At 36.2% G+C, this 25,844-nt stretch overlaps 1 protein-coding gene across 2 annotated transcripts in view; it reads right to left on the reverse strand.

Moving 5' to 3' along the window:
• Positions 1-1,714: 1,714 nt before the first annotated feature.
• usta (uronyl 2-sulfotransferase a) overlaps positions 1,715-25,844 on the reverse strand; it is a 101,620-nt gene continuing 77,490 nt past the window's right edge. For both annotated transcript variants that reach the window (XM_056481702.1, XM_056481703.1), the window contains exons 4-8: positions 17,786-17,865; positions 17,523-17,676; positions 5,804-5,901; positions 5,443-5,600; positions 1,715-3,484 (exon numbers count right to left, since the gene is read on the reverse strand). In XM_056481702.1, the coding sequence (XP_056337677.1) occupies positions 3,180-3,484; positions 5,443-5,600; positions 5,804-5,901; positions 17,523-17,676; positions 17,786-17,865 (795 nt within the window). In that variant the 3' untranslated portion in view covers positions 1,715-3,179. The remainder of the gene's footprint in view (positions 3,485-5,442; positions 5,601-5,803; positions 5,902-17,522; positions 17,677-17,785; positions 17,866-25,844) is intronic.

Here is a 25,844-nt window from a genome sequence, read left to right on the forward strand (position 1 = left end):
ATATATATATATATATATATATATATATATATATATATATATATTTATAGACAATTTTGAGGGATGTAAACAAAAACAATGGTCCGAACATATTTCCTGTTTTACATTTTTAATTTCTATAGATTCTGAGTATTCAAAAAGAGCCACAAATTTATAAACAATGTTATAATAGCTGTTTAACACGAAGTTATGATTGAATTGTGAAACAGTTTGACAACAAGCAGGAAATATTCATGGGTCAATGACATGACCACATTGAAATGGTCTATATATATATATATATATATATATATATATATATATATATATATATATATATATATTTATATATATATATATATATATATATATATATATATATATATATATATATATATATATAATTTTAAAAAGGCCACTGATGAAGGTAGAAAAATCTCAAAGTGGAAAAAATATTAAAACATGATAATTTGAGTTGTCTTTTGAGTTACATTTCTGTCCTGACCTGTGTACGTTAACGTTATAACCTTTTTTTTTTTTAGATATATCCTGTGTAGGCCATTGAGAACAATTCTGTTGCTTACCTTCTCTTAGACTGAAGCTCTTGAATGTTCAAAGTGACAGAATTTAGAAAAAAAGCACTGACCCTTCATTTGTTTGAAGATTTTGAGTCCTCACAGGGTCCCATCATTTTGATTCACGACTGAACAGTTCTTAATCATGTGTCTACAAATCTACTAATTTAAAAATGTGCTTAATAATTAAGAAAAACAACAGTATGGCACAAGAACTTTTGTTTGTTTACACGCTAGCTTGCCCCGCAGCTCCCGAATCTTTTCTGACGATTCGTTAACGTTAGGGCAGGACCGGGCGGTTCCTTCAGTTCTGCAGTCCAATCAAATGCGTTTTTTACATCCCATACCTGAATATGATTTGTTCGCGGCATTGTCAGTCTTTTGAAGCGGGGAAAATGATCACGCGTTTACAGCACAGTCAAATCAAGCTGTGTCCGAATTCCGAAACCGCTCACTCATTTATTAATCCTTATTTAACGCATGACAGCTTTAGCAAAAAGACACTAGAAGGCAACTCTGCAACCACCACCTGAAACACCCTCCAGCGAGGCTCATAGACTATTTCTGTTGGCACATGGGACACGGCAGTTTCCCTGGCTGCAGCAGCAGGCTAATATATACATATACCGACCCTGATATTTTTTTTTTCTGATAGTAGGCTATTTCAACAACTATTACAGTTTATATATTTTTAGAACAAGGAACGGGGGCCAAAAATAAATATTTCTTTAGACAACAAACGTGGCTCAGTGATTACTGTCGCTTCACGGCAAGATGGTCGCTCGAGTCAGCTGGGTCAGTTGGCATTTCTATGTGGAGTTTGCATGTTCTTCCCATATTCGCGCGGGTTTCCTCCAGGTGCTCTGGTTTCCCAGTACTGGGTTGCAGCTTGAAGGGCATCCTCTGTTTTAAACATATGCTGGATAAGTTGGCAGTTCATTCCGCTGTGGTGACCCCTGATGAATAAAAGGACTAAGCCAAAGGAAAATGAATTAATGAATATTTCTTTAACATTTAATTTTAGAAATCAACAATATATTAGCTAAGTTAACCTCAATAAGTTTCCCCATAAATGTGTTTGGATTTGTCTATTTCTGGAAAACATTTTCTGAAACAGACACTTCTCATTCATGGTTGACTGCTTAAAAACACAAAACAAATGCTGTTAAAATGCTTTTATTTTGAGAGCTTTCCCAGTAAAGGTGCAGTTAAATTGTAAAATGTTAGCCATTTCATTCAGATTTGGTATCTAAAGATTGGTCACTCCAGCTGACCTTTAGTAACATGTAGACATCAGATGATCTAATATTTTCCAGCTGTTAGATGGCAAAAACAAAAATATATCTACTCTTTTGGTTTCCTGAGATTTGAACATGGAATGCAATCATCAAAATTAACAGTATACAATAAATTAAACAATATAAAAATACACACTAAACACAACAAACAAACAAACAAGTACTGGCAAGTTTAAATGGGAAGTGTTAAATTCTGCAAGAGCTTGTAGCTATTATAACAACTATGTAGTCTTGTATTAATTATTTCACTTTACCAGAATAGTTTAACATGAGGTTTTCATGACCAGTAATGAATACAAACGGACCTTCCATACGTCTGGATAAGTGTTGATCTGTGGAGCGTCATGTTAATCATTTAGAAAAAAGTAATTTACAAAGTAATACTCCCCAGAATTTTCACATTCATTGTTTTGATGTCCTGTTGTCAAACTTGTTTTCCAATGTGCTGTTTGACAGCCTGCTTTATCACATCCATTTACCTCCAAAAATAGATTCACTTCAATATTATGGCCTTGTTTACTTTGTTTTAGATCATGATTCTGCCAGAACATTAACCACTGGCAGACAGTTATGGGGTGATACACTCTTTCCTAATAGTTCTGCAATACACACTGCTCATCAATTGGACAAAATTGCATTGCTGCTCTAAAAACACAATTTCCATTTTCATTTCAGCGTGAATTGTAATTTCAAGTCCAAATAGGAACTCAACGGCCAATGCAATGACAGACCAAGCAAAATAAATTTCAAAACTTTAACATCCACTCAATCATGTGCTGCATCTTGCAGACATTCACTGTACAACACCTTTCATTTTTAATATAAAAAAGGTCTTAGCACTGAACTTCTGGCACAGTATCGCAGCAGGTTTCTGGAACCAGAGGAGGAAGTCTCGATGAACTGATCGGATCTGACTGGTGATTACAGCTTCATCTTCTAGGTTTAAACCTTGGCAATTTGAAGGTTTGGCACTTTGCTATGATCCTAACTTGCCTCCATTGTGTGGTCTGAAGGAGTCTTCCACAGCATCTCGATCTGCTAATTCTTCTCTTCATTTTGACAATCCAGCAACATCCCTGTAATTCCAGTTGGGAAATGACCATAACCAACTGCTCAATTTCCTAAACATGTAACTGTTGGTTCCTTAAATAACTATTCAGACCCTTCAGTGCTTCCCACAACAGTGTCATGAAGGACCGTCCCGTTAAAAACACAGGGATTACTATTACACACCCAGTTTTGACCTGGGAATGTTGACTCTACCTCCTCGTCGGATGTAGACACCAAGCTTATGAGACATCTGCCATGCTTAAACCATGACTATGACTCAGGGCTGAACCAACCATATATTGGCATCTTCCTGGCCGATGTCATCTTCCTCCTCCTCTTCCTCCTCCTCTTCCAAAGGCTCATGGGTCCTGAGGGCAAGCTCACGGAGGAAGTCAGGTTCATGAGCAGAGTTCTGGGAGGAGGACTTGAGGCCAATCTTCTTCTTGATGAGATGGAACTGGTCACGAACAAAGTTGTAAAAGTCATACTCGTACTTCATCCTTTGGTAAAGTACCTGCAGAGCCTCTATAGTAGGCATGTGCTTCTTCACTGTTCCTGTAAGGTTCCCCATCTTCCAGAATGCTGCAGAAAATACACAAGTACACAACTATGAGTCAAAGACAAAGCTACAGTGTTGGTAATACTTTAGTTCATAGGTCTCAAACTGGATTCCTGGAGTGCCGCAGCTCCAAACCTAATCAAACACAGCTGATCCAACTAATCAAGGTGTTCAAGACTACTAGAGACATTTAAGCAGGTGTGAATTGGAGGTGGTTGGAGCTACACTGTGCAGAGCTGTGGCCCTTCAGGAATTGAGTTTGAGACCACTGCTTTAGTTTAAGTACCAATTCTCACTGTTAATTAGTGACTTTTGACTTTTCATTCATTTTCTTTTCCATTTAGTCCCTTTATTAATCAGGGGTCGCCACAACGGAATGAACTGCTAACTTATCCAGCATGTGTTTTACGCAGCGGATGCCCTTCCAGCGTCAACCCATCACTGGGAAACATCCATACACACTCATACACTATGGCCAATTTTAGCTTACCCAATTCACCTGTACCACGTCTTTGGACTTGTGAGGGAAACGAGCACTTGGAGGAAACTCACGCGAACACGGGGAGAACATGCAAACTCCCCACTGAAATGCCAACTGACCCAGCCAAGGCTCGAACCAGTGACCCTCTTGGCTGTGAGGTGATCGTGCTACCCACTGTGCCACCATGACGCCCCAACTTATGACTTGTCTATTATTAAAATATTGTCTGTTTATTAAGTACTTATAAAGTACACATTCTGCATGATCTTATTCTATATTCCTAATACTAGCTAGCCTATACCAATATCCATCTACTACCTTAATACCAATTAATAAGCAGCAAATTAAGCGTTTGAGCTAAAAGTCATATAGACCCTTTTTACAATGACATCACTTCAGTTCCCCCTATCGGCCTTTGAATGAATGGAAGAAAATTCACTACTGAAAATATTAACATTAGTATTGGACATGCGTCCAAATGTTTCTCTTTCAATCCTGAACTGCTTTCTGAGTTTAAAAATTACTGCTTAAGTTATTAAGAATAGGAATAAGTTATTCTTTATCAAGAAACTGAAATGTTTGCAACCTTTTTACTTATTTACTCAGTTTATTTCCTCAATAATGTATTTATTTTTACTTTGATGAATATAAATGTATATTATTATGTGAATGTTCCAGATTCTAAAATACTTTATTAAATGTTCTCACATTTTCATCTGTAAATGCAATCAGTTTCATAATTTATTATTTACTAATGTTTTTCTCAGTTTCTCCGTTTGAATGAATTAAGACCTTTAGACGGTGTCCTGCCGCCACCTACAAGGTGGTTTTAGTTTAATATCTGTATACATTGTACCCTAATTAATAAAAAGTTACAAATAATCTCATAATCTAATAATAATGCGTTTTATAATTAAAATGCAGTCTTCTTATTGTTAGAAGTCACTATCTAACCATATCTGTAGTAAATATACAGCTAAGTGAATTCTCTATGAGGAGTTCTGTGTAGGTGGAGGTAAAGATAAACTGCATGGAGTGAAACCGGACACCACGTGACATCATGTGAAAAGGGTCCATTGGTTTGTTAATAGTAAGAATTGTACCTTAAATTAAATGTGACTAAAGATTGTAGCACATGTTGCAGTTATCATTGGTTTAAAGATTAAAGATGAGTTTAGGGGTCAGAACTAATAATAATGGCAAATTAATACGCAAATGCCACAAATACTTCTAAAAATACATATACAAAGAGGTCAGCTGCAAAAATAACTCTCCATGTCTTCTCACAGCGTGTCTTCAGTTAATCCTAACAGTATTTTTTAACACTAAAAGGGATTGGTGGATTGGTGTAAATTAATCAGGGCATCATTTTTCAAAATTATAAAAGAAATGTTTTTATTTTTCCATTTCTATGTTATTTTTATTTAATGTACCCTTCACGTTTACCTATATTATTTTAATTTCTCTCATTTTAATTCAGAGTAACTGAATAAAGCACACCTGGACTCTTGTAGATGGTTAGGACATCACTAAAGTAGTGAGGTAGAAGTCTCTCCAGCAAGAGTAATACGTCCTCCAGCTCTTCCAGAATCCCCACTAGTAGAAAGTTCTCTATAACATTTTGTTTGGCCCTCTCCACTGCCCACATACCCGGCTCCCTGTAGCAGACAAAGATAATAAACAATTATTTGACATCGCATCCATTGTTTCAGCTTGTTAACCAATAATACTGTTTGTGAAAATAGCACAAATAATATTTATACTGCAGTCACTGAACACTTTATTATAACACTACAAAACCTGAATTCCTCAGGTTTCGTGACTGTCACGACAAGAAGAGTTTGCTTTTGGATTGCATTACCTGCACTGAGGATGTTGTCCACAAAAGTATGGAACAATGTAGAAGAGGCGAGGGTTTGAGCACTCTGGGTAGTTCTCCATGATACACACGTTAATGTCCTGCAGTGAAGAAATGGGAAAAATCAGTCAGACGGACAGAGCTGCAGCCAAAAACTACGCAAAGCATAAAAAAAAGTGCTTATAAATCATAGATTAGCAGATGCATTCAAAGTACTGCCGATCTGTATTAGTGAACACAAGGGGGCGCCACTTACATAAGTCAAAAGCCGTGTTCCATTCTGAAGGGCTTATCCCTATACTCTATAATCTGTACAGTGTGAGTTTTGAAAAAGCGAAACGTCAAGGGGACCATAAAGGTGCAAAGATTCTTTCAAAGAAACAAACAGCATCCATCACTTGCACCCTTCAAAATCTCTATGGTTTGAAGAGCATGTACTGCCTTCAAAGTGGCCTTTGGAGGTGAATTTATAAAGTTTGAAATGCAGAAATAATGTGGCAGCACTCATGGTTATATATAAAAAAAACAGTCCTAAAACACAAACATTCACTAAACAGGACCCAATGCATTAAAGCAACAATGTTTCATCACTTTATTTGATCCAGTTACGCTGGGGAACTTTAGATGGGAAAACATGGCACTTCACCCAACACAAACACACTTATTCAAAACACACACTGCATCCTAAATTGCATACTACTTGAGTACATTTGAACTTACTTCACAACTGTTAGAAAAGTATCTTCTATATGGTAGGATTGTGGGTTTTATGAATGGGATTCAGACATACTACATCAGCAATTCTGTCAGTATCACATGACCTACTTTCACTCCCATTCATAAATTCTCTAGCAGGGCCTCATAGGATAATCAAGTGTCTTTATTGGATGCTAATTTAAGGATCTCACTTTCAGGATCTCTCCTTGCCTACTGTTTTTCCAACCCAGGCTCATTACAAATACGTGACTTAGGCTACGTTTTTGCGAAATGTAAAATACATTGCTCCAGGTACATTTCGTTGTATGTTTCAGATGACAAATATACTAGAATATGTACGAAAAACGTATATATCCTAATATATGCTTATATATATCCTTGTAAATATCATTAGTGTGAAAAGGAACAAAAGTTGTTAGGGTTGTACTACCTTATAGTGTTCATTTTACCTTGAAACTGCAGTCAAATGTATGGTTAAGTACATTTTTTTGACAAAAATGTAGACTGAATCGAGTGTTGGGTAAGTTACTTAAAGTAATAGATTACAAATTACTAACTACTACTGGAAAATTGTAATCTGATTACATTACTAATTACTTCATGTAAAACGTAATCAGATTACTAATTACTTTACTTTGAAGTTACTTTTAAAACATGAAATATACCTATAAAAATACTAAATATACTGCAGCTCTTTCAGTAATTTAATATTCACTGATAAAACAGTACAATGGGTTGATCACAGCTGCTTGACATATTCAAAAGACTTAAAAAAATAAAATTCTCTCATCATTCACTTGCTCCAAATCGGTTTTTCTTTTTTTAACGCAAAAGAAGACATTTAGAAGAAAACTGGATACCTGTAACCACATCCATACATGCAAAAGCACTGCAGTGTTTGTGTGTTCAGTGTTTGTCTGAGGTAATTACCCAAATGTGTATATTCCATACAAAGCATGAAGCTGGTCAGCCAGTTCTTGTCGCGTGACTCACGGTTTTCAACTGGTGCACTTGAAAAATGCGAGCACGAGCAATATGCTTTCTGGATATGTGTGCGCAAGACGCACGCCTCCATTGGAAATAACGAACTTGCATGCGCGTGATATGAGACGTGATATGTAACGGCCCCATAAGCAGCTATGCTTCTCTTCACATTCAGAAGATGCCTTAACTACCGATATTGTCAATAATACAGTATGGAAACAAGTGAACAATGAGTGAAAAACAGTGATTAAAGGAAAATTGTGGAAGAAGTGCAATATGCCTTTAAAAAAACTCCACGCAATAAACATTGCTAATGTGACAATACATGGTAACAGAGAGAGCTTATTTCACGCTGACTGGTAGATTGTCAAGATGACATTTGTTATAAAGGAGGGCAGTTTGTCAAGTTAACAGCCTGGTCTCTAACTGGTGCACAAGAGAGGTTAAGTAAAGAGCACACAGCCACGAGGCTCCAGACTGCAGGCTCTCCTCCTCTTTCATGAGCCCCAGGTGGGGCTTTAGAGCTGCTGGGAATCACATGCCAGCTGTAGGTCTAGAAGAGAAGGGCCCTCATGCTGGCAGGTAGAAAAACATACTCAAGAGTTGTGTCAGCATTAATCTTTCACAGCAGAATGGCCTTTACACATGCCAAGCATGAGCCGATACGTGAACATTATTTTCCTGCCTTTCATTAAACTTTAATTCAGGAAATGAAAAGGTCTCTTAAAGTTGAAACATGTCTGCTGCTTTGCAATACATCATCTTCAGTCTAGAAGATTTGAGATATTTACTTTGGACTACCTTCTTCATATCCCAACCATTAATAACATGAATGTTTTTCAATTATCAGTCAGTTTGGTTATTAATGTTTCAGATGGGGTTTCCAGTTTTGATCAGCCTCTTGAGACTGGAAATGGTGGATGATTTATATACTTATGAATAGATTTGAAAAAAATGTTAAGCTGTCTTTAGAGTTCGTGTAATTTGAGTTAACTTGCAATTGAGTCAACTCCCAATATGACATACCTTCACTTTCCAAAATACTCAGCATTCCAAAAATGAAAAATAGTGTTTCTTATTACTGTACATCAAAATGTGAACTTCGATCAGGGGTTTTTAATTTTTTGCCATGGTCCCCAAACAAGGTCATCTGAAATACTTTAAGAAAATACACGCTGATATTCTTTGCAAATTACAAATCACATAACATTTCAGTTATATGGCTGGTTCAGGCCTGTCATAGATAAATAAGTGATAAATTGAATCATTCAATCAAAAGATTTGTTCAAAAGCAGAATCATTCCTAAACTAAACACTACATAATTTTTTAATTGGAAAAACAGAAAAAAGACCATTGTGTATTAAATTTAACTCAGTATACATTTTTTGTTTGTTGAAATGTATAAAAGCAATGCCAAATTTCTGATCAGGCAGACACTAATTTTCAGGAAAGCAGCACTTTTATAAGCAATTTTACAGTAAGTCAGTAAATAGGTAAGTAATGTGCATTTAAATAGGGCATTTATTGTGTTTTATGTTAACACAAATGTATTTAAAACTCCTTACAATTATGCAGACCTTATGCAGAGTGCTGCTTTTGATACAATTGAACATAATATTCTCCTTGATAGGCTTGAGCATTATGTTGGTAGAAACTGCATTGGCCTGGTTCAGGCCTTATCTATAGATAGGATATAATTAAAAAAATAAACTCCCACTGTTATGCTGATGATACACAACGTTATATCTCCCCTGTTAATTTGTAGGAATTTATGAAATTAACAGATTGTACAGCTGATATTAAAAATTAGATGCCTAATAACTTCTCATTACTTAATTCAGATAAAATTGAGGTCTTTCTTATTAGTTCAGTGCTCATCCTCAGTCAAAATTTGGGGGTGTTTTTTGATAGCAACCTGTCGTTTGAAGGCCAGATTTTAAGCATCTGTAAAGCTGCATTTTTTCATCTTCAAAATCAACTGTAGGCGGAGATCTTTCTCATATCTGGCACCTAAACTCTGGAACAGCCTTCCTAGCACAGTTCGGGAAGCAGACACACTCAGTTTAAAACTAGATTACACACAAATCTCTTTGCATTAGCATACACATAAAACACAAATGCTTTTGAAATACAAATCCTCTAACGAATTGTTAGTCTGCATTGTTTAGGGCAACCGGAGCTGGGACACTTCCCAAAAGACATTATAATTTGAACGGTATCTGCGCTTATGTTAGTCTTTTTTTATTATTCTTGAGGTTTCTGTAATCCTGGACCAGGCCGTATCCTGAGCAGCTGCTGTGGTGGTCATGGAGGAGTGAAGAGCATAAGACTGATTCCTGTAAGACTCCAGTGACAGAAAAGTGTTCCTAAAGGGCCAGCCTGTACACCAGTCGGTAACTTCTACCACCTGCAGCTTCTCTACGATGATTGTCTAGCTTTCTCCAGCCTCCGCTGCCTAGACTGCAGGCATGCACAAGAAGTTTGGCCAGAGGAGAAATGGCGTGCCCAACTGAGCCTGGTTTCTCTCGAGTTTTTTTTCTCTTTCACTTTCGCAAGTTTGTTCCTCGCAGTTGTCGCCACTGGCTTGCATGGTTTGGGGCTTGTGGAGCTGTGCATCGATGGATTTGCTCTTCAGTGTTTGAACTCTCAGTAGTGAAAATTAAACCGCACTGAACTGAACTTCAACTCTGAAAACTGGACTGACACCGTTTCAATTTACTATAATCTTCTATGTTAAGCTGCTTTGACAATCTACATTGTAAGCGCTATAGCAATAAACATGAATTGAATTGAATGCAGGGTGTCTCTCCACATCAAACACCACTGTGCAGCATCCACCAGCGACAGGATAATGACGGTTTAACATCTCAAATGAAAGACGGTGCTCACTGATAGTGTCCTTATCACTATACTGGGGCATTAGGACTTAGACAGTAGGTGCTCTCATACATGCTTTAATCACACTGAATGCTTCTGGACATTCGAGACAAATTTGAAAATCAAAGTGAGTGACATATTCAATTATACATACAGTATCTATATCCAACTTCAACTTTTTCCCCCTATCCTTACACTTACTACATGTAAATTCAGAACTAGAGCAAAAAGAGCAGACTGCGCTCTGTTTAACTCACTTTCTCTGTTCTCTGAACGTGTTCATTTGTTGACAATATCAAGCTGATGCACTGGCGACTCCTTCAAAGCAGCGGAGCTCCAGGAGGGCCAGATCCTTTAACAATACTCACTCTGTGTGTTTCTGAAAAGAGTCTAAAAGCCAAGAGCGCATCAATGTCCTTTCATCCACATCTCCAGTCCGGCCCAGCGGAGACACACACACACAACTCTGATGGACATGAGCTTTGAACACACAAATGCTATTGCTGCAAGACAAACATGTTAGGTTCCACTTGAGCTTCCGCTGACTTTTTGGAATATAAAAAGAGAAAGCATTAAAGTACAGAAAGCCAGATGGCCAAAAGGGCAAATGTTTACAGAGAACAAAATAAACCGAAATGTCACCCTCTAAAAGATCAGCAATTACGCAGAAACTTCCAGAACAACCTACTCAATCCCTGAAGAGATAATAACGGCTTAAAGCTGAGCCAGACGTCTAAAACTAACAATTAAAAACAAGTTCAATGAGTAGGAAGACGCTGTTTAATGGAGAGCAGAAAATATAGAAAGAAAGTCTACTGGACTTTATGAAATTACATATAAAGTTGCAGCAAACGTCTATGGTGTGCTTCTGGCAAACGTTCCGATCAGTAAAACAGGGCAATCTTTCGAGCGCGGTCTCTTTCTCTTTCTAAGAGGAGCTACTTCAGCTCAGGTGACACACTTATTTGGCCTTGTGTTCTTAATTCTGTCCCAAGGTGGCCATTTCACTAAAGCACCTGGGAACACAGCCATCACAATTTACCCCAACTACCTCCAGATGGACGTCACCAAGCAACACACTCTTTGCCTCACACGAAGGAAAACATTTTGCGGTCTAGAAATCTCTACAAAAAGTGGAAGGCACAAAAGAAATACAAATGTTTATTTGTAGAACATTCAGCAAAAGCAAAGAGGAGATGAGTTTAGATGATATGAGAAAAGGTCTCTCTGCTAGAGAGAATCTAAAGAAGTTCCACTAAGAGAGGCAATTTCCTGCTTATGAACACATACACACACACACACACACGCGCGCACACACACGCGCACACACTCACATGAAGAGTTTAGTTTTTTTGGCCATTTTTGCCTTTATATGACAGGACCGTAGGATGACAGGAAGTGAAGTGGGAAAGAGAGAGAGAGGGACGTGATCTGGAAAGGTGCATGAGCAGGGACTCGAACTCGGGATGCCTGGAGCACTTTTGCTCTACATGTTGGCGCACTGCCCACTGGGCAATCAGCACTGATATGCAGAGTTAAGCTTTTAATGTTTTCAGTCACTGGGAAACATGGGCAGTACATCAGTCCTCCAGCTTTGAAGGTCTGCCAGCGCAACACACAACAAATAGATTTTTTTTTTTTATCTTTGTTGGCACAAGGACAGATCACATTGATCAAAAGTGACAGGAGAGGCATTTAAAATAATCACAAAATATTCCTATATTTCTCTTTTTATTTATCAAGCGACCCTGGAATAATTGTATCAATAACCAGGGCTTGACATTAACACCCGCCAACCTGCCAAATGCAGGTAGATTTCACCTGTGGCGGGTTAGACAGACACATCCACTAGCCACTTTGGCTGGTTGAAAATAATTTTTCAATTGCCAGTGCTGCTGTCACTAAAGATTAGAATTTTAGTTAATATGGGCGCAAATGTGATCTTAGAATCGAGAAGCAGCATGATTGATAGGTAAATACCGAATGAGAAGATGATTGGGACACAGGTGATTCTCACTTACTGACAACAGTGTCACGCGCACAGCTGATGTGATGCGCGAGTGCTTAAAAGCTCCCGCGTCCCGTTTCCTTGCGCGAAGCAACGTTGCCTAGAAATGCAACTGATGTGATCATTTCTCTTTAGAATAGACTGGAAAAAAGCGGAGCTCATGCATGCACAGTCCTGCTACCTTCAAGAGCTCAAGATTTTTCGTAAGCAGCAGTAGTTGCTTTCACTTTTACCGTTCTTTGAACAGATTATTATTGAGCCTAACATGAACCATGTGCATGTGATCATTTCATTATCGCACACGGAATGTTTTTCATCGGCTTTCTTTTGCTGACCGTTATTTTTGTTAATGAATGGTTTAATTATCATCCTCTACAATAACATTGTTTTAATAGGAGATTTACTCTCCATTTATCTGTAGTTAATCGGTGATCCGGGACCTTTAGCCTGGAAAGACTGTGTATAGTTCTGGATACATGAGAATGTTTTAATCTCTATTTATATATTTATTTTAAATTTCAATTGTTTTTTAAGAAAATTTTTGTTGAATAAAAAGTTATATTTTATTGTTTTGACACATTATTTAACATTTGTGGCAAGGAAATAATTAGATTGGTGTGGCCAAAGAAAAAAAAATTGTTACATTTTGTTGAGCCCTGGCAAGTCATGTGAAATAAAACTAACTGCAATGCGAGTAAGTTGAAAAACTACTATCAAATATCAAAAAAGTTTGTTAAGCCCTGTCAATATCTGTATTTAAAAAATAAGCGGCACAACTATTTAGAACATTGATAATAATAAAACCGCTATAGCAGGATCATAAAGGATCAAGTGACAATGAAAACAGAAGTAATCCTTGAAGAAAATTTGTTGAGTTTAGGGTTGGGGTAGGGGTAGATGTTAACAAAATACAATTAATGGGAAATTTAATAAATATTAGAAACAATTCTTGCTAACTTCTGGCCGCACCCATATGTGATCTATAGCTGATTAACCATGTGAATGGATGATAACAGCCTTCTGAGGCTTTCATTAGATGCAGAAGGCCCCTACTGGCCCATATCTATCAGCTAATGTCCACTGATAACGCCCATTCAATCGAGTGATAACATTCAAATCGGCTGTTTTAAAATAAGTTGCGTTCTAAAATATTCAGGTACAAAAGCAATTTATTTAACTGCATTTAAACAAACAAACAAACAAATAAATAAATAAACAGATCCATAAATACAATTTGAAAGCTTTTTCAAGTATCAAGTTTAAATCAAATTTAAAACAACTCAAGCTAAAATTAGAGATGCACGATATTTATCGAACAGATAAATGTTTGAGCAATACGATTTAAAATTACATAATTAAAAACTAATAAAATGTAATAACAATATCCAATAAACTGAGCTTGCTGGTAAATCAATAAATAAGTCTAACATATTACAAAAATATATTACAAAAGCAATGCATTTTTGTGATGAAAAATATTTTTATGAAGGCATGTGTCTGTTGGTTTAGGGAATTCCTCAGTACGTCACAGACTGCAATAATTAAAATAAATCCAGGCAAGATCAAAAATGAAACTTAAACGGCATACTATCTGAAGTCTCATTTCTGACTCATTCCATGCTATTACTGACACATAAATCAAGCAAACAGATGTGTTTAGTGTGAGATAGATCACAAGCCGTGGTAATGTTAAACTGTAGAGAGAGAAAGAGAGATGTGGTTATCCAGCAGGAGCTTCTGTTCAATATGCTCTGATTAAGATGCACTGAAGTCTCTCATTAGCTAAGATATGTTTGGCTGTGTGATATTGCTCATGTTTGTTCTTTCAAGATTTTAAACCATAATACAATTTTGTAAAACACTTTAAAATAGTAATGAGAGACAGTTTATCAAGTGATATTTTTTATTTATTTAGAAAGCTATCTATTAGTATTTCCATCCATCTTAAAGTTCATAGATTTTGAGGACAAAAATTAAGCTAATTCATTTAGTTATTATTTTTTACTATTTATACTTTTCCCAGTTAATTGTATTAACATAAATTTATATTAAGTTTATATTAATGTAATCTACTGGTAAAAGTATACATAAAATAGTAAAAATTAATAATGATTTTAAATGGTTCATAATGCTTTATCATATTTATCATACCTTTATCATATTTACAAGCTTTTTGCACTATATACTGTTTTGCATCTGCAGAACTCTGGTTTGCACTCCTTGCCATGTGCCCTTAAGTGTAATTGTATTGTTTACAAAAAAAAATTCTTATATTTTTAGATTATATTATATGTGTAATTGCATTTATTGTAATTTCTTTTTAATATTCTTCTTTTTGTATTAATATTATATGTTAGCCACCTAGGGAGTAATGCAATTTCGATTCCCTGTATGCAGGGGTGGATTTAGTGATTTGGGGGACCTAAGCAGTTCCAGCCATGGGGCCCCAAAGTTCTAAAATGCACTTTCTTTATTATCGTTATATTGCTGTTTAAAAAAAAAAAATATATATATATATATATATATATATATATATGGAACTGGAAAACAATGTTAAGACAGCTGGAGTGATGCTAAGATCATTTATTAAATATTTTGCATGAATATTAATTTAATCTGAATGAAATTCTATAGACAATTCAATAGAATATAAAAATAATGTTTTATAGAATTATTTGTTGTCTTAGACTTGGCAGAGAATTGGGTTTTTTAATCTTACCTCCCTAACTCGTCATCCTTCCTTTTTGCTACATACAAAAAAATCTATCAGGAGGCTTGCTTATAAGATCACCATCATATTCTTTAAACTTTAGTTTTGTTGACTGATAAAACATAAAAGGCTGTTACGCCGGTTTTACAACGCATGAGCGGCGCGTGAACAGCTAGTTTTTTGGCCTGCATATTAACTACCGGGACTCGCACCGGGAGAAGAGCAGCACGTGTGAGAGGCGCGTGGGTTCTCTGCGCACACACGAAGATGTGTCAGTTTGCTTTTTGATTAAGCTACATTGATTTCACCAGCGTTAGTTCAGTTGCACATAGAGAATAACGTCTTTATTTCAGAATTACCACTCTTATTAAATACACTTGCATATGAAGTAAATCATATCTCAAAGCATTTAGTGGGGCATGTGCCCCAGTAAATTGGGTCTGGTGGGGGACACATTTGCGCAGATGTAAAAATTACATTTGAATTAAAAGTTTTAGACCCTTACCCTACAAAATACAATAGAAAACAGTATTATTTATAATTTATTAGTATAATTCTAGGTATTTATTTGGGGGCCCTCAGATTTTATGGGTTAAATCCGCCCCGTCTGTATGTCCTGTACATGTGGTTGAATTGACAATAAAGCTGACTTTGGCTTCGACTTCATTTGTAATTAACATTTCCACAGTTTACGTAACTCAAAAATGTTAAAACTCACTTTTTTATTAGTTTAATATAAAATACAGCAGAATAGAAATATTGTGAAATATCTTTTAGATTGTTAATTGTAATGCTTTAAAATATAATTAATCAATGAGTGCTGAAATGTTATATTAAATCACAGGTGCCAAATCCAGTTCCTAGAGAGCCGCAGCTCTGCACCGTTTAGTTCCAACCCTGCTTCAACACACTTACAGTACCTGTAGGTTTCAAACAAGCCTGAAGGACTCAATTAGTTTGATCAGGTGTGTTTAATTAGGGTTAAAGCTAAACTGTGCAGAGCTGCAGCCCTCCAGGAACTGGATTTGACACTCATGTATTAAATATTATTTCTAATCATTATCAATGTTGAAAAACGTTGTACACACTCGAAAAATGACTTTTGCTGCTTTTTCAAACAACTTATTTAAAATGAGTACACCTGAAGTACACTGTAAAAAATGTAGGGTTTCACACAATTCATTCATGTTGTCCAAACACAAATTAAGTTAATTGTTTTTGACAAATTTAAGGAATTGAACATAAAACTGTCCCTCAAAAAAAAAAATCCCAAAAATTCAGTTGTTTCAGTTCATTTTAAATATGTAGTTTGAACAAGCAGCAAAATATTTTTTTGAGTGTAGAAAGCAGAGTATTCATAGATTTATCTCTGAGTGTGGGATGAGTTAACAGAGAAAGTGGCCTGGACTGAATTAACTAGTAACTTGAAAAAGAAAAAAGTCCCAGTTAATGTCTCGGATTAATATGTGTCTGGGAAACTGGCCATTTATGTTTTATGAATAACAGATATGACCCATAATTCTGTCACAATCCTTATACGACTGATGTAATTCTTCCAGCAGTGTCAAGTTTTCATATGATTGTCTTGACTTTCAGCGTTCATGTCATTTTTTTCCGAGTACAAATCAGAGGTTTGTGGATTTAGCAACACAACTGACTTCTACTGAATAAAAAGCATGACTAATCAGTTCCTGAATATACTGCTCACGTTGTCTGCGTTTAGTTCCAAACATACAGCCAGATTCATCTGAAACACTCATTTTGCAACAAAATCCCCCTTAAGAGGAAATGCTTTCATCACATCACGTCACTTGATTTTCTGTACATGCACACAACACACAACTCCTGTTTGTTTGAATGGGGGGGGGGGGGGGGTCAACAAGCTATTGTTCATTTGAATATTACATCAATTTGATATTTAACTAAAATAAATAGTTCATACTTCATTTAATTGTTTACTCACATTCTGTATCCTTGACAAAAAAGAACACTTCATATATTTATATAGAAAGGCAAAATGGAAGGTTGTGCTAAAAATTATAGCACAAGTGAGACTTTAAATTTAAAGTTATTGAAACATTTACATAAAGATAATGTATTTAAGAATTTACATTTCTGCAATTATTCCTGTTTTTTATTTGAAATAGTAATAATTCTACATAGAGAGATGACCAGTGTTATGTAGAAAAACATAAGAAAAAAGTGTTCACATTAAGTTAATATTGAAATAAGAGAATAGAGTGAAGTTTTCCATCATTCTATAAAAAAATCTATTAGTTTTAATAAAACAACCCCCTTGGAACAACGACAACAACAAGTATGCAGGTAAAGAACTACCTTATTGCTAAAATGTCATAAAATAATAAAGAGAGAACGCCATAAAGAAACAAGGAAGCAAAGGAGGGATTCAAAAAGGGCTTCTGACCAGATATCTCTCGTCATCCTTCATCTGGGGTGTGCGGATCAGGTGATTCTGCTCTCCTCTCCAGTCCCCGAAACGACGGAAAAAGTAATTGGAGAGGAAACGGTTAATGGGATCCCTGATGATGTTTATGTAGACAGGCTGTTCTATCCTAAACCTGAGAAAAAGTAAACAAAAAGATCAGACAATAGATGAGTCATAAATCTGTTTGCCTGTGTTTTTATCTTTAACCTGATCAGAAAAATTCCCATAAATGATTTGCTTACCTGGTGAAATTGAGAAAGTGAACATGCCTGGTGTACAGAAAAGGCTGTGGGATATTGCTAATGTTTGTCATCAAATCCACCTGGAAAAAAAAAATCAACACAAATCAACAGATCAAAATGTTTAGCATAGTATCTTCACTCAACTGCAGCAAAAAAAAATAAATAAATAAATAAAAATAGCAATGGGGTGCAACAAGTTACTTAATCAGAACAACAATATTTAATAAACTATATCTAATAATACTGCAAATAAAATATATATATTTCTCTCAAACACATACATTCAAAAAAAATCTCATACCGACAAACGATTTAACAAATAAATGATCAGTTGTTGGATCCCATTTCATTTATTTATACGATGCCCTAAATATGTACTCTTTTTGTGAAGAAAAAGTCCATACTTTTAAATGTGTAACAATAGTAGGCAAGCTAACTGTAGTAGGCAAGCTGCTGGGACGCACTGCTTCATCATGAACAGACTGTTCTGTTTCTTAGTTACATGCCCTGTCAATCATCTTGTCATAGCCGACACATTCCTTTTAGAATGATGCAGCAGCATATTAATCTGCCATTCAATGCTCTTTCATGCAGAAAAATCTTCTCATATGAGGTTTTTGAAAGTCAATTAGCATCTGTGTCTTTATGAAAGTACAGAAATATTGTTGCAGATGACATGAATTAAATATTTTTGGAAACACTTTACTTGAAATGCTGTTTATTAAACCTTTATCATCATGAACAGAAATGAAATGTTATGCATGCTTATGACAACTGTTATTAAGTGTTTAATACTGTTATGCCATTTTAAATGCAAGGATAACATTGTTTGTGACGTATTTCTTATAATAACTTATAAACAAACACCATAACCTGTTTTACTCTTTGCATGATATCCTGACATTATCAAGACAAACAATCTTGTCATAAATCTGTCAAAAACATGACTGTCCTGATTTTTTAACAGCATTGTTAATATTTTTCTTGACCACAACTACAGTATTACAAATTGAAAAAGTCATTAAAGGGCACATAGGTTACCCCTTTTTCCAGATTTAATATAAGTTTTGTGTCCCCAGAATGTGTCTGTAAATTTTCAGCTCAAAACAACCATCAGAGTATTTGTTATAGCTGTCTGAAGTGTCTGTATTATAGCCGGTAAAACTTGGTTGCTGTTTTTTTGTACTGGGCCTTTCAGGCTAGTCCTCCCCGCCCACCGTTCCCCCATGCCTGTCAGCAACATGCCTCAATCGCCGCCCTCGGCTGCCTCAGGAAGCAGATCTCACGTCGCGTTTGTGAGAAATACTACAGTAAGAACTTTACCAATCAGTATTTGATGCATTTTTTGTAAGTTGCAACCATGAGTCACACACAATGTCATTACAAAGTTCACACGCACACACAGTGAGGACATGCACACACACATACACACCAATAGCGCACACACACAGAGAGAGAGAGAGAGAGAGAGAGAGAGAAAGAGAGAGAGAGAGAGAGAGAGAGAGAGAGAGCGCCCGTTTAGCTTCGCACTCTGTTTGCACGCATATGTGACAGGATACAGGTTAATCCTCACTGCTGTATGGATATCTGTTAATGAACAAAATAAATCTGATTTAACGTCCACAAACTGGGATTGAAGCATCTTCCTTTATAATTGTTCTCACATGCGGCTGTGCTGATGAAGTAAAGCTAAGCTAAATCGCTGTATTTCATTACACACTTGTAAAACTCCCTCTTGATCACGTTTGATGATGATTGATGATCCTAGCGAACTGAACAGACCTTTTATTCCCGGTTGCTTTGCGCACGTTCTGTCTTGTTGATATGATTATACACGTGACTACCAGGACATGTTAATACGCACAGCTGTCAATCAATTCGGTGGGCGGGGAGACCGCACTCCTACGTAAAGTTGCGGTCGATCTGAAAACCGCTCCAATTGGACCACTCTAAAATCTTTACGCAGTATTGACACTTTCAACGAGAAATTTAATGATAAAAGTGATCAGAAAACAAATTATGTCATAAGCATGACTAAAAACTCCATCATATTCATTATTAACTTGATAAATAAAACTAAAAAATAAATTAAATACATTCATAAATTCAATTCATAAATAACTTTACCAAAGCCTCTCCACTTAACTTCAGTCATTTGCATCTGCCAAGTTTGTAATTTAGCACTTATTTTCTTAAGAACATGCAATATATTGTAGGCAATATTAGCCATTTGTATGCATGTGCACAGACCTACACTTCCAATATCTGAAATAGACTGTCAGGTTAACATTGGAAGACTTATTTAAACACTATGATCTGGGACACACTTATTTATTTTTTTGATTACTATTTAAGATGAACATTATGAAAGGCAGCTGCAGCAAGTGACCGAAAACCAATAATTCTTCAACCAATGAGATGAATCTATTAAATAAAACATCAACATATAAAAAGTGCAAACAGTGCCCTTAGGTCTCAGAAGAACACAACTGAATGAGACATTCCTCGCGTGGATGGTGTGTGGTGCAGTGGAAAATGATTTGGTCATCTGATGAGGTGGACTTCTCATTAGCTTAATGTTTTCTAATGAGGGCCAGCTGGGGTCCCAGTCAGCTCTGATAGAGCCCATGTGTCCCTAACTACATGTTACAGTCACTACAAACATACACACACAGGCATAAGGAGACTTAACAATCCTATAATGGATCACCATATGCAGAGCGGGATGATGTAATGTTGGTCTCCTGTGCCAGGATGGTGTGTGTGTGTGTAGATCACAGCTTCTTGTAGCTCTCAACAATAGCTTCCAGAAGTTTCCAGGTTGGAAAAGACCACCCTCAGAATTGAGATTTCATAGCAAAAATGAAACCTCTTAAATGTTCCATCTTGACTCAAGGCATCACACTGTAATACTGTAAGTGCACTGCTTAAGCTGCATTATTTTACCAAACTCTGCATCAAATGCCAAAACACACAAAATTGTGAACAACCTGAGGTCATGACATAATTGTAATGGAATAATTTCCTGTGCTGTTCATGCTTTTTTGGACATATAGAAACTGTACTGCTAAAGTAACGCTATACAAGTCAATTTATAATGATATAGTACATAATAATATACAATAATGTCATGCAGTTGTTAGCTTATCAGTATAAAACTGAAGGACCTAATTCTGCTTCTTTGACCACCTCACAAGCTACACTTCAGTACTCTATGTGACTGGGTAAGCATTCCATGTTTTGGTGTCTTGAAGTCAATTAAAAATGTAAAGAAATACCACAAGAGTGTGATCTGATGCTTTATTTGTCAAACAGTAGCATTGTGATTGGCAACATTTTATTCAGTTCAGTCTAGTGCACTGTAAAACCCTATAAGTAACTCAAACCATTTGAGGAAATCGATTGCAACAAATCATTTAAGTTCAAAAACTAATCCTAATGAGTCCCGTGAACATGATCCAGTTGAGTAAATGAAGCAATCTGAGCACAGTAAAACCCAATAAATGAAGAAAACTCAAACCAACTGAGCACTGTGAAACCCAATAAGTTAAGGCAACACAAATCGTTTGAGGAAACTGATTGCTACAAACCATTTGAGTTAAAAAAAGAATCTATACGAGTACTGTGAACTTACTCCATTTAAGTTGAAGTAATGAGGTATTTAATTAACTCATTACCTTCAACACTGAGTTCAAAAACTCTTTTCAAATGAGTAGAATTAACTTTCAGTAAAGTTTGAGTTAACAACACTCATTTCATTTGATAAAGTTGACTGTTAGGCTTTACAGTGTATAAAATCAGGTTTTTAATTTGAAGAGCCCCTATTATGGGTTTTTGGAAATGACCTAAAATATATATATATATATTGATTATTTGAAGAAATAGTCAACTCAGAGTCTACTAAATGAATGGTGTTGGGTTTAGCACTTTCGCTTAAATGCGTCGATATTGACACGGTACATCCCCAAATATGTAGTACCAGATCCGGTAAGTGTAAACGCGCCTTTCCCTTCAGACACTAGCGGAGCACAGGGGATCACGGGACATGACACAAAGATGACGATCACTGACAGATGGAGATTCAGCTGTGGGGAATAAAGGGTTAAAGTTTTTTTTTTTTCACAACAATACTATAGTATAGCCAACCTAGTGCTGTGCTTATTCCTGTAATTTTTCTCATTTTCATACAATAACCTAAGCTGCAGCGCGGGATTTGCCGGCCGTTTGCTATTAAAAGAAGCAGCAGCAGAGACCATTATGTATGAGACCATTAAGTCTTAAGACTTTGACAGCGGCTTAATCAGTAACCGTTACAGTTTATAAGGACCGTTTCTTCTTCCTCTGGATCATAACATGCAAGTGTAATTAAAACTGTTGCCTCGCTTTGTGTAGTTTGCAAAATATGTTTAATTGTGTTGTAACTTGTAATCACTTTATGCGGCTTGTAATCACTAATCTATTATAGATCAGTGCTTTTACTGTATCTCTCAGGTTAACTCTCTATGAGGCTATTCATATATTGTGTCCAAAATCAATTTAATATAAATTAACTGCATTGCTTTAATGCATTCCTGCATTGGGCTCTTACATACTCTCTGCTACTTCATAGCCATGGTGGTCGGCTCTCTCTGTCTTGCTGACCCAGTCGACCAATCACAACAGACTGGGTCATCGGACCAATCAGTGAAGATCAGCCTCATGTAAAGGAGGGGTTTGGGAACAAATGAATCGCTGAACAAATCATATGGAAGTCGTTGGGATAATTAGGTAAAAATAAATGCATATTATAAGACAATGAAAGTGTTTTTTGACCTTGCATGCATATCAGCCTGTTGTTGGAGACCCCCAAAACCAAAACATGACCTTTTAATGCAAAATAGCAGTTCTTTCAAGTTTTAAATCTCACTAAGACACATTTAAGACACCCATAAAACATCTGAATTTATCCTTATGCAAATGAGCAGTCTAAAAGGTTTTTCCTAATATCTTGTGCTTAAAAATTGTCTTGACTTTAATAATGTTCTGAAAAAAATTATCATTTACAATTATCTTTTGTAAATGAATCAAACTGAATAAATACAGTAGTTCAGAGTGGCCATGATTTACTAAAACGCAATATGAATTTCTACATATTTTTGTGCTTCAACTAATTAAATACAAGAATAGTAACTTCAGCAAGTCTGATAGGATCATATAGATCAGTGGTGCTCAACCCTGTTCCTGGCGATCTACCTTCGTGCAGAGTTCAGCTCCAACCCCGGATCAAACACACCTGAACCAATTAATTAGGACCTGAACAGCACTTAAGCACTTATAATTACAGGCAGGTGTGTTTGATATGGGTTGCAACTAAAATCTGCAGGAAGGTTGATCTCCAGGAACAGGGTTGGTCACCCCTGATGTAGACCATGATTATTATGGTTCTTCATTCATTGAAACAGCAGACTATGAAATTTCTTAGAGTTTCAAAAGGGGAAATAAAGTTGTGCAAGCTGGAGCAAATTTGATCAAATTATATCAACTGGCAGTTGACAGACGGGGTATTTCCTGTGAACTCTTATTACTAACAATTCCTTGCTCTATATACACTTATATAATGATGTGAAGACCAAGTGTTTAATAGAGAGGAGTCACATTTGTACTTGTCTTGTACAAAAACAGACCAAACATTCCATCTATTCACACAAATAAACTTCTCTAATAATTCTCTAAATGAGAGTTTTATGACCTTTCTCCTGGGGAAAAAATGTGCATTTGTTTAGAAGACCCTGAAGATGCTCCAAGGCCAAAAATGGACAATCAGTCACAGCCACAGCTTTCAGCCAGACAAAACAAGGACTGGAAATACATGTAATGCACAAGGACAGTTATGCTAACTAATCACAGACAAAGCTGACAGAACAATTCTCCAAGTATGGTCAAATGGTTATTAGATAATAGACTTGAATATCACTAATCCAATCAAAACAAGACCTTAAATCCTTTTTCTTTTGAGTATATTTTTCAACTCGTATAAAAAACAATTTCTTCATTAATCTACAAATTCAAATAAATTTGAAATCCCAAAAATTATTTTAGGCAAATAAAAACAATAAAAAAAAAGAGTTTGTCTTTTTTAAACACATCAAATTCAACACATTTGACCATTTGTCCATAATAACAAGAGATAAAAATACTTTTGTAAATTTTCTTTCATGTGGGGACTAAAATTAAATGTCTGCTGTTTTTTGTTCAAATTAGCTGAAATGTATTATATTTTAAATTAAAGGTCACATTTTGTGAAGACTCAGAAGATGAAAAAAAGCTCAGAATTGAACAAAAATGTATTTTATGCTTTTAAAGACTCTTTAAATGTGTGTAGATGACATATTTGATATTAATCTGATCTAGCATTTTGTTTTATCAGACAGATTACAAGTACAGTTGAACTCAGAATTATTAGCCCCCTGAATTATTAGCCCCCCCTGTTTATTTTTTTCCCCAATTTCTGTTTAACTGAAGGAAGATTTTTTTCAACACATTTCTAAACATAATAGTTTTAATAACTCATTTCTAAAAACTGATTTATGTTATCTTTGCCATGATGACAGTAAATAATATTTTACTCGATATTTTTCAAGACACTTAAATGTCACTATACAGCTTACAGTGACATTTAAAGGGTACCTATGGTAAAAAAAAATCTACTTTTCAAGCTGTTTGGACAGACATATGTGTAGGCATAGTGTATAGAGTGTCATATTGGGGTGATATAAACACACCCAGTCCTCTTTTTTCAATTTAACAACATATAAACGGTGGACCAATTGGAGCGGTTTTCAGAGTGACCGCAACTTGACCTCAGTTTGTTGTTTCACGCCCGCCATTTTCAGCGTGCGAGTCAAAACTAACACTAAAGGCCACTAAAGGAACACCCTTACTCTATTTTTAGATGTAAGGCTCATTGGGCTCAACACAAGATCAACATTCACCACATGATCGCTCTAATCGTAATTATTGTTTGTAACTTAGTTTTTTGTAGGAAGGTTTGCAAACATGTGTACTTTTACTCCTTAAACCTTACTTCTACCTTAAACTCCAGCTGTTTGCATTTCTCGTGATCACAGAAGCTCCCTGTGATCTTAACTAGGTGCAGCTGGAAAGTGCGAGCGCGTTGCCTCACGTGTGCATCCCTCCATTGGAAATAAAATAACGAATTTGCCTGCAAGTCGCACACCAGAAACGCTGCTTGGCGACGCTCAGCGTTGCGCCACGCAGCATTAAGCATTTCAGAATTCTAAACATAGGTTTCTATCAGGGTAAGTTACACAACGGAGCTTCAAGTCGGCGGCTGTCCGCGGCGCCCAGCAACGATTCGGGACACTTCACAATGCGCCATCTGAATGGTTTTATTTTTAATAACATCCGAATGTGCTTGTCTGAGTGTGCCGTGTCGCGGCTCTGGTGCCTCAGTCATAGTTAATTCAGTGTGCGTGGTTATTAGTCTCTGTGTACAAGCTCGGCACTTTAAAGTAGCACACAGTTGGCTGTAAAACTATACAAAGACACAAATAATTTTGTACTCTTTGCTTGGTCTGTGTCCGACTCGTACATGTACGGCTGAATGCTGGTCCTCTTACTCATGTTGCTTCTCTTTGTCTGCCTGTCTGTTGCCAAACACAGAGTGGGGGAGATCTTGGCTCCGCCCCCTTGTTACGTTGGGCAGGAAGTCGAAACTAATTTTCATGTGAAGCAACACACCCCTAAAACGGCTGCCTGTGTACATGCCTCCAAAATGACATTTTTAACACATTATAATAAAAAAATCTGAATTGCGTTTTGAACTGAACCTAAACTGGCACACTCAGAAGAACCATAATATTAATATTAAATCTTTAAAAAGGGGTAAACTATGTGCCCTTTAAAGGCTAAATTAGGTTAATTAGGTTAACTAGGCAGGTTAGGGTAATTAGGCAAGTTATTGTATAACGATGGTTTGTTCTGTATACTATCGAATAAATAAATAGCTTGAAGGGGCTAATAATTTTGACCTTAAAATGGTTTTTAAAAAAATTTATTA

Source organism: Danio aesculapii, chromosome 20 (assembly GCF_903798145.1).
Source record: "Danio aesculapii chromosome 20, fDanAes4.1, whole genome shotgun sequence".
In the NCBI taxonomy this organism is placed as follows: Eukaryota; Metazoa; Chordata; class Actinopteri; order Cypriniformes; family Danionidae; genus Danio; species Danio aesculapii.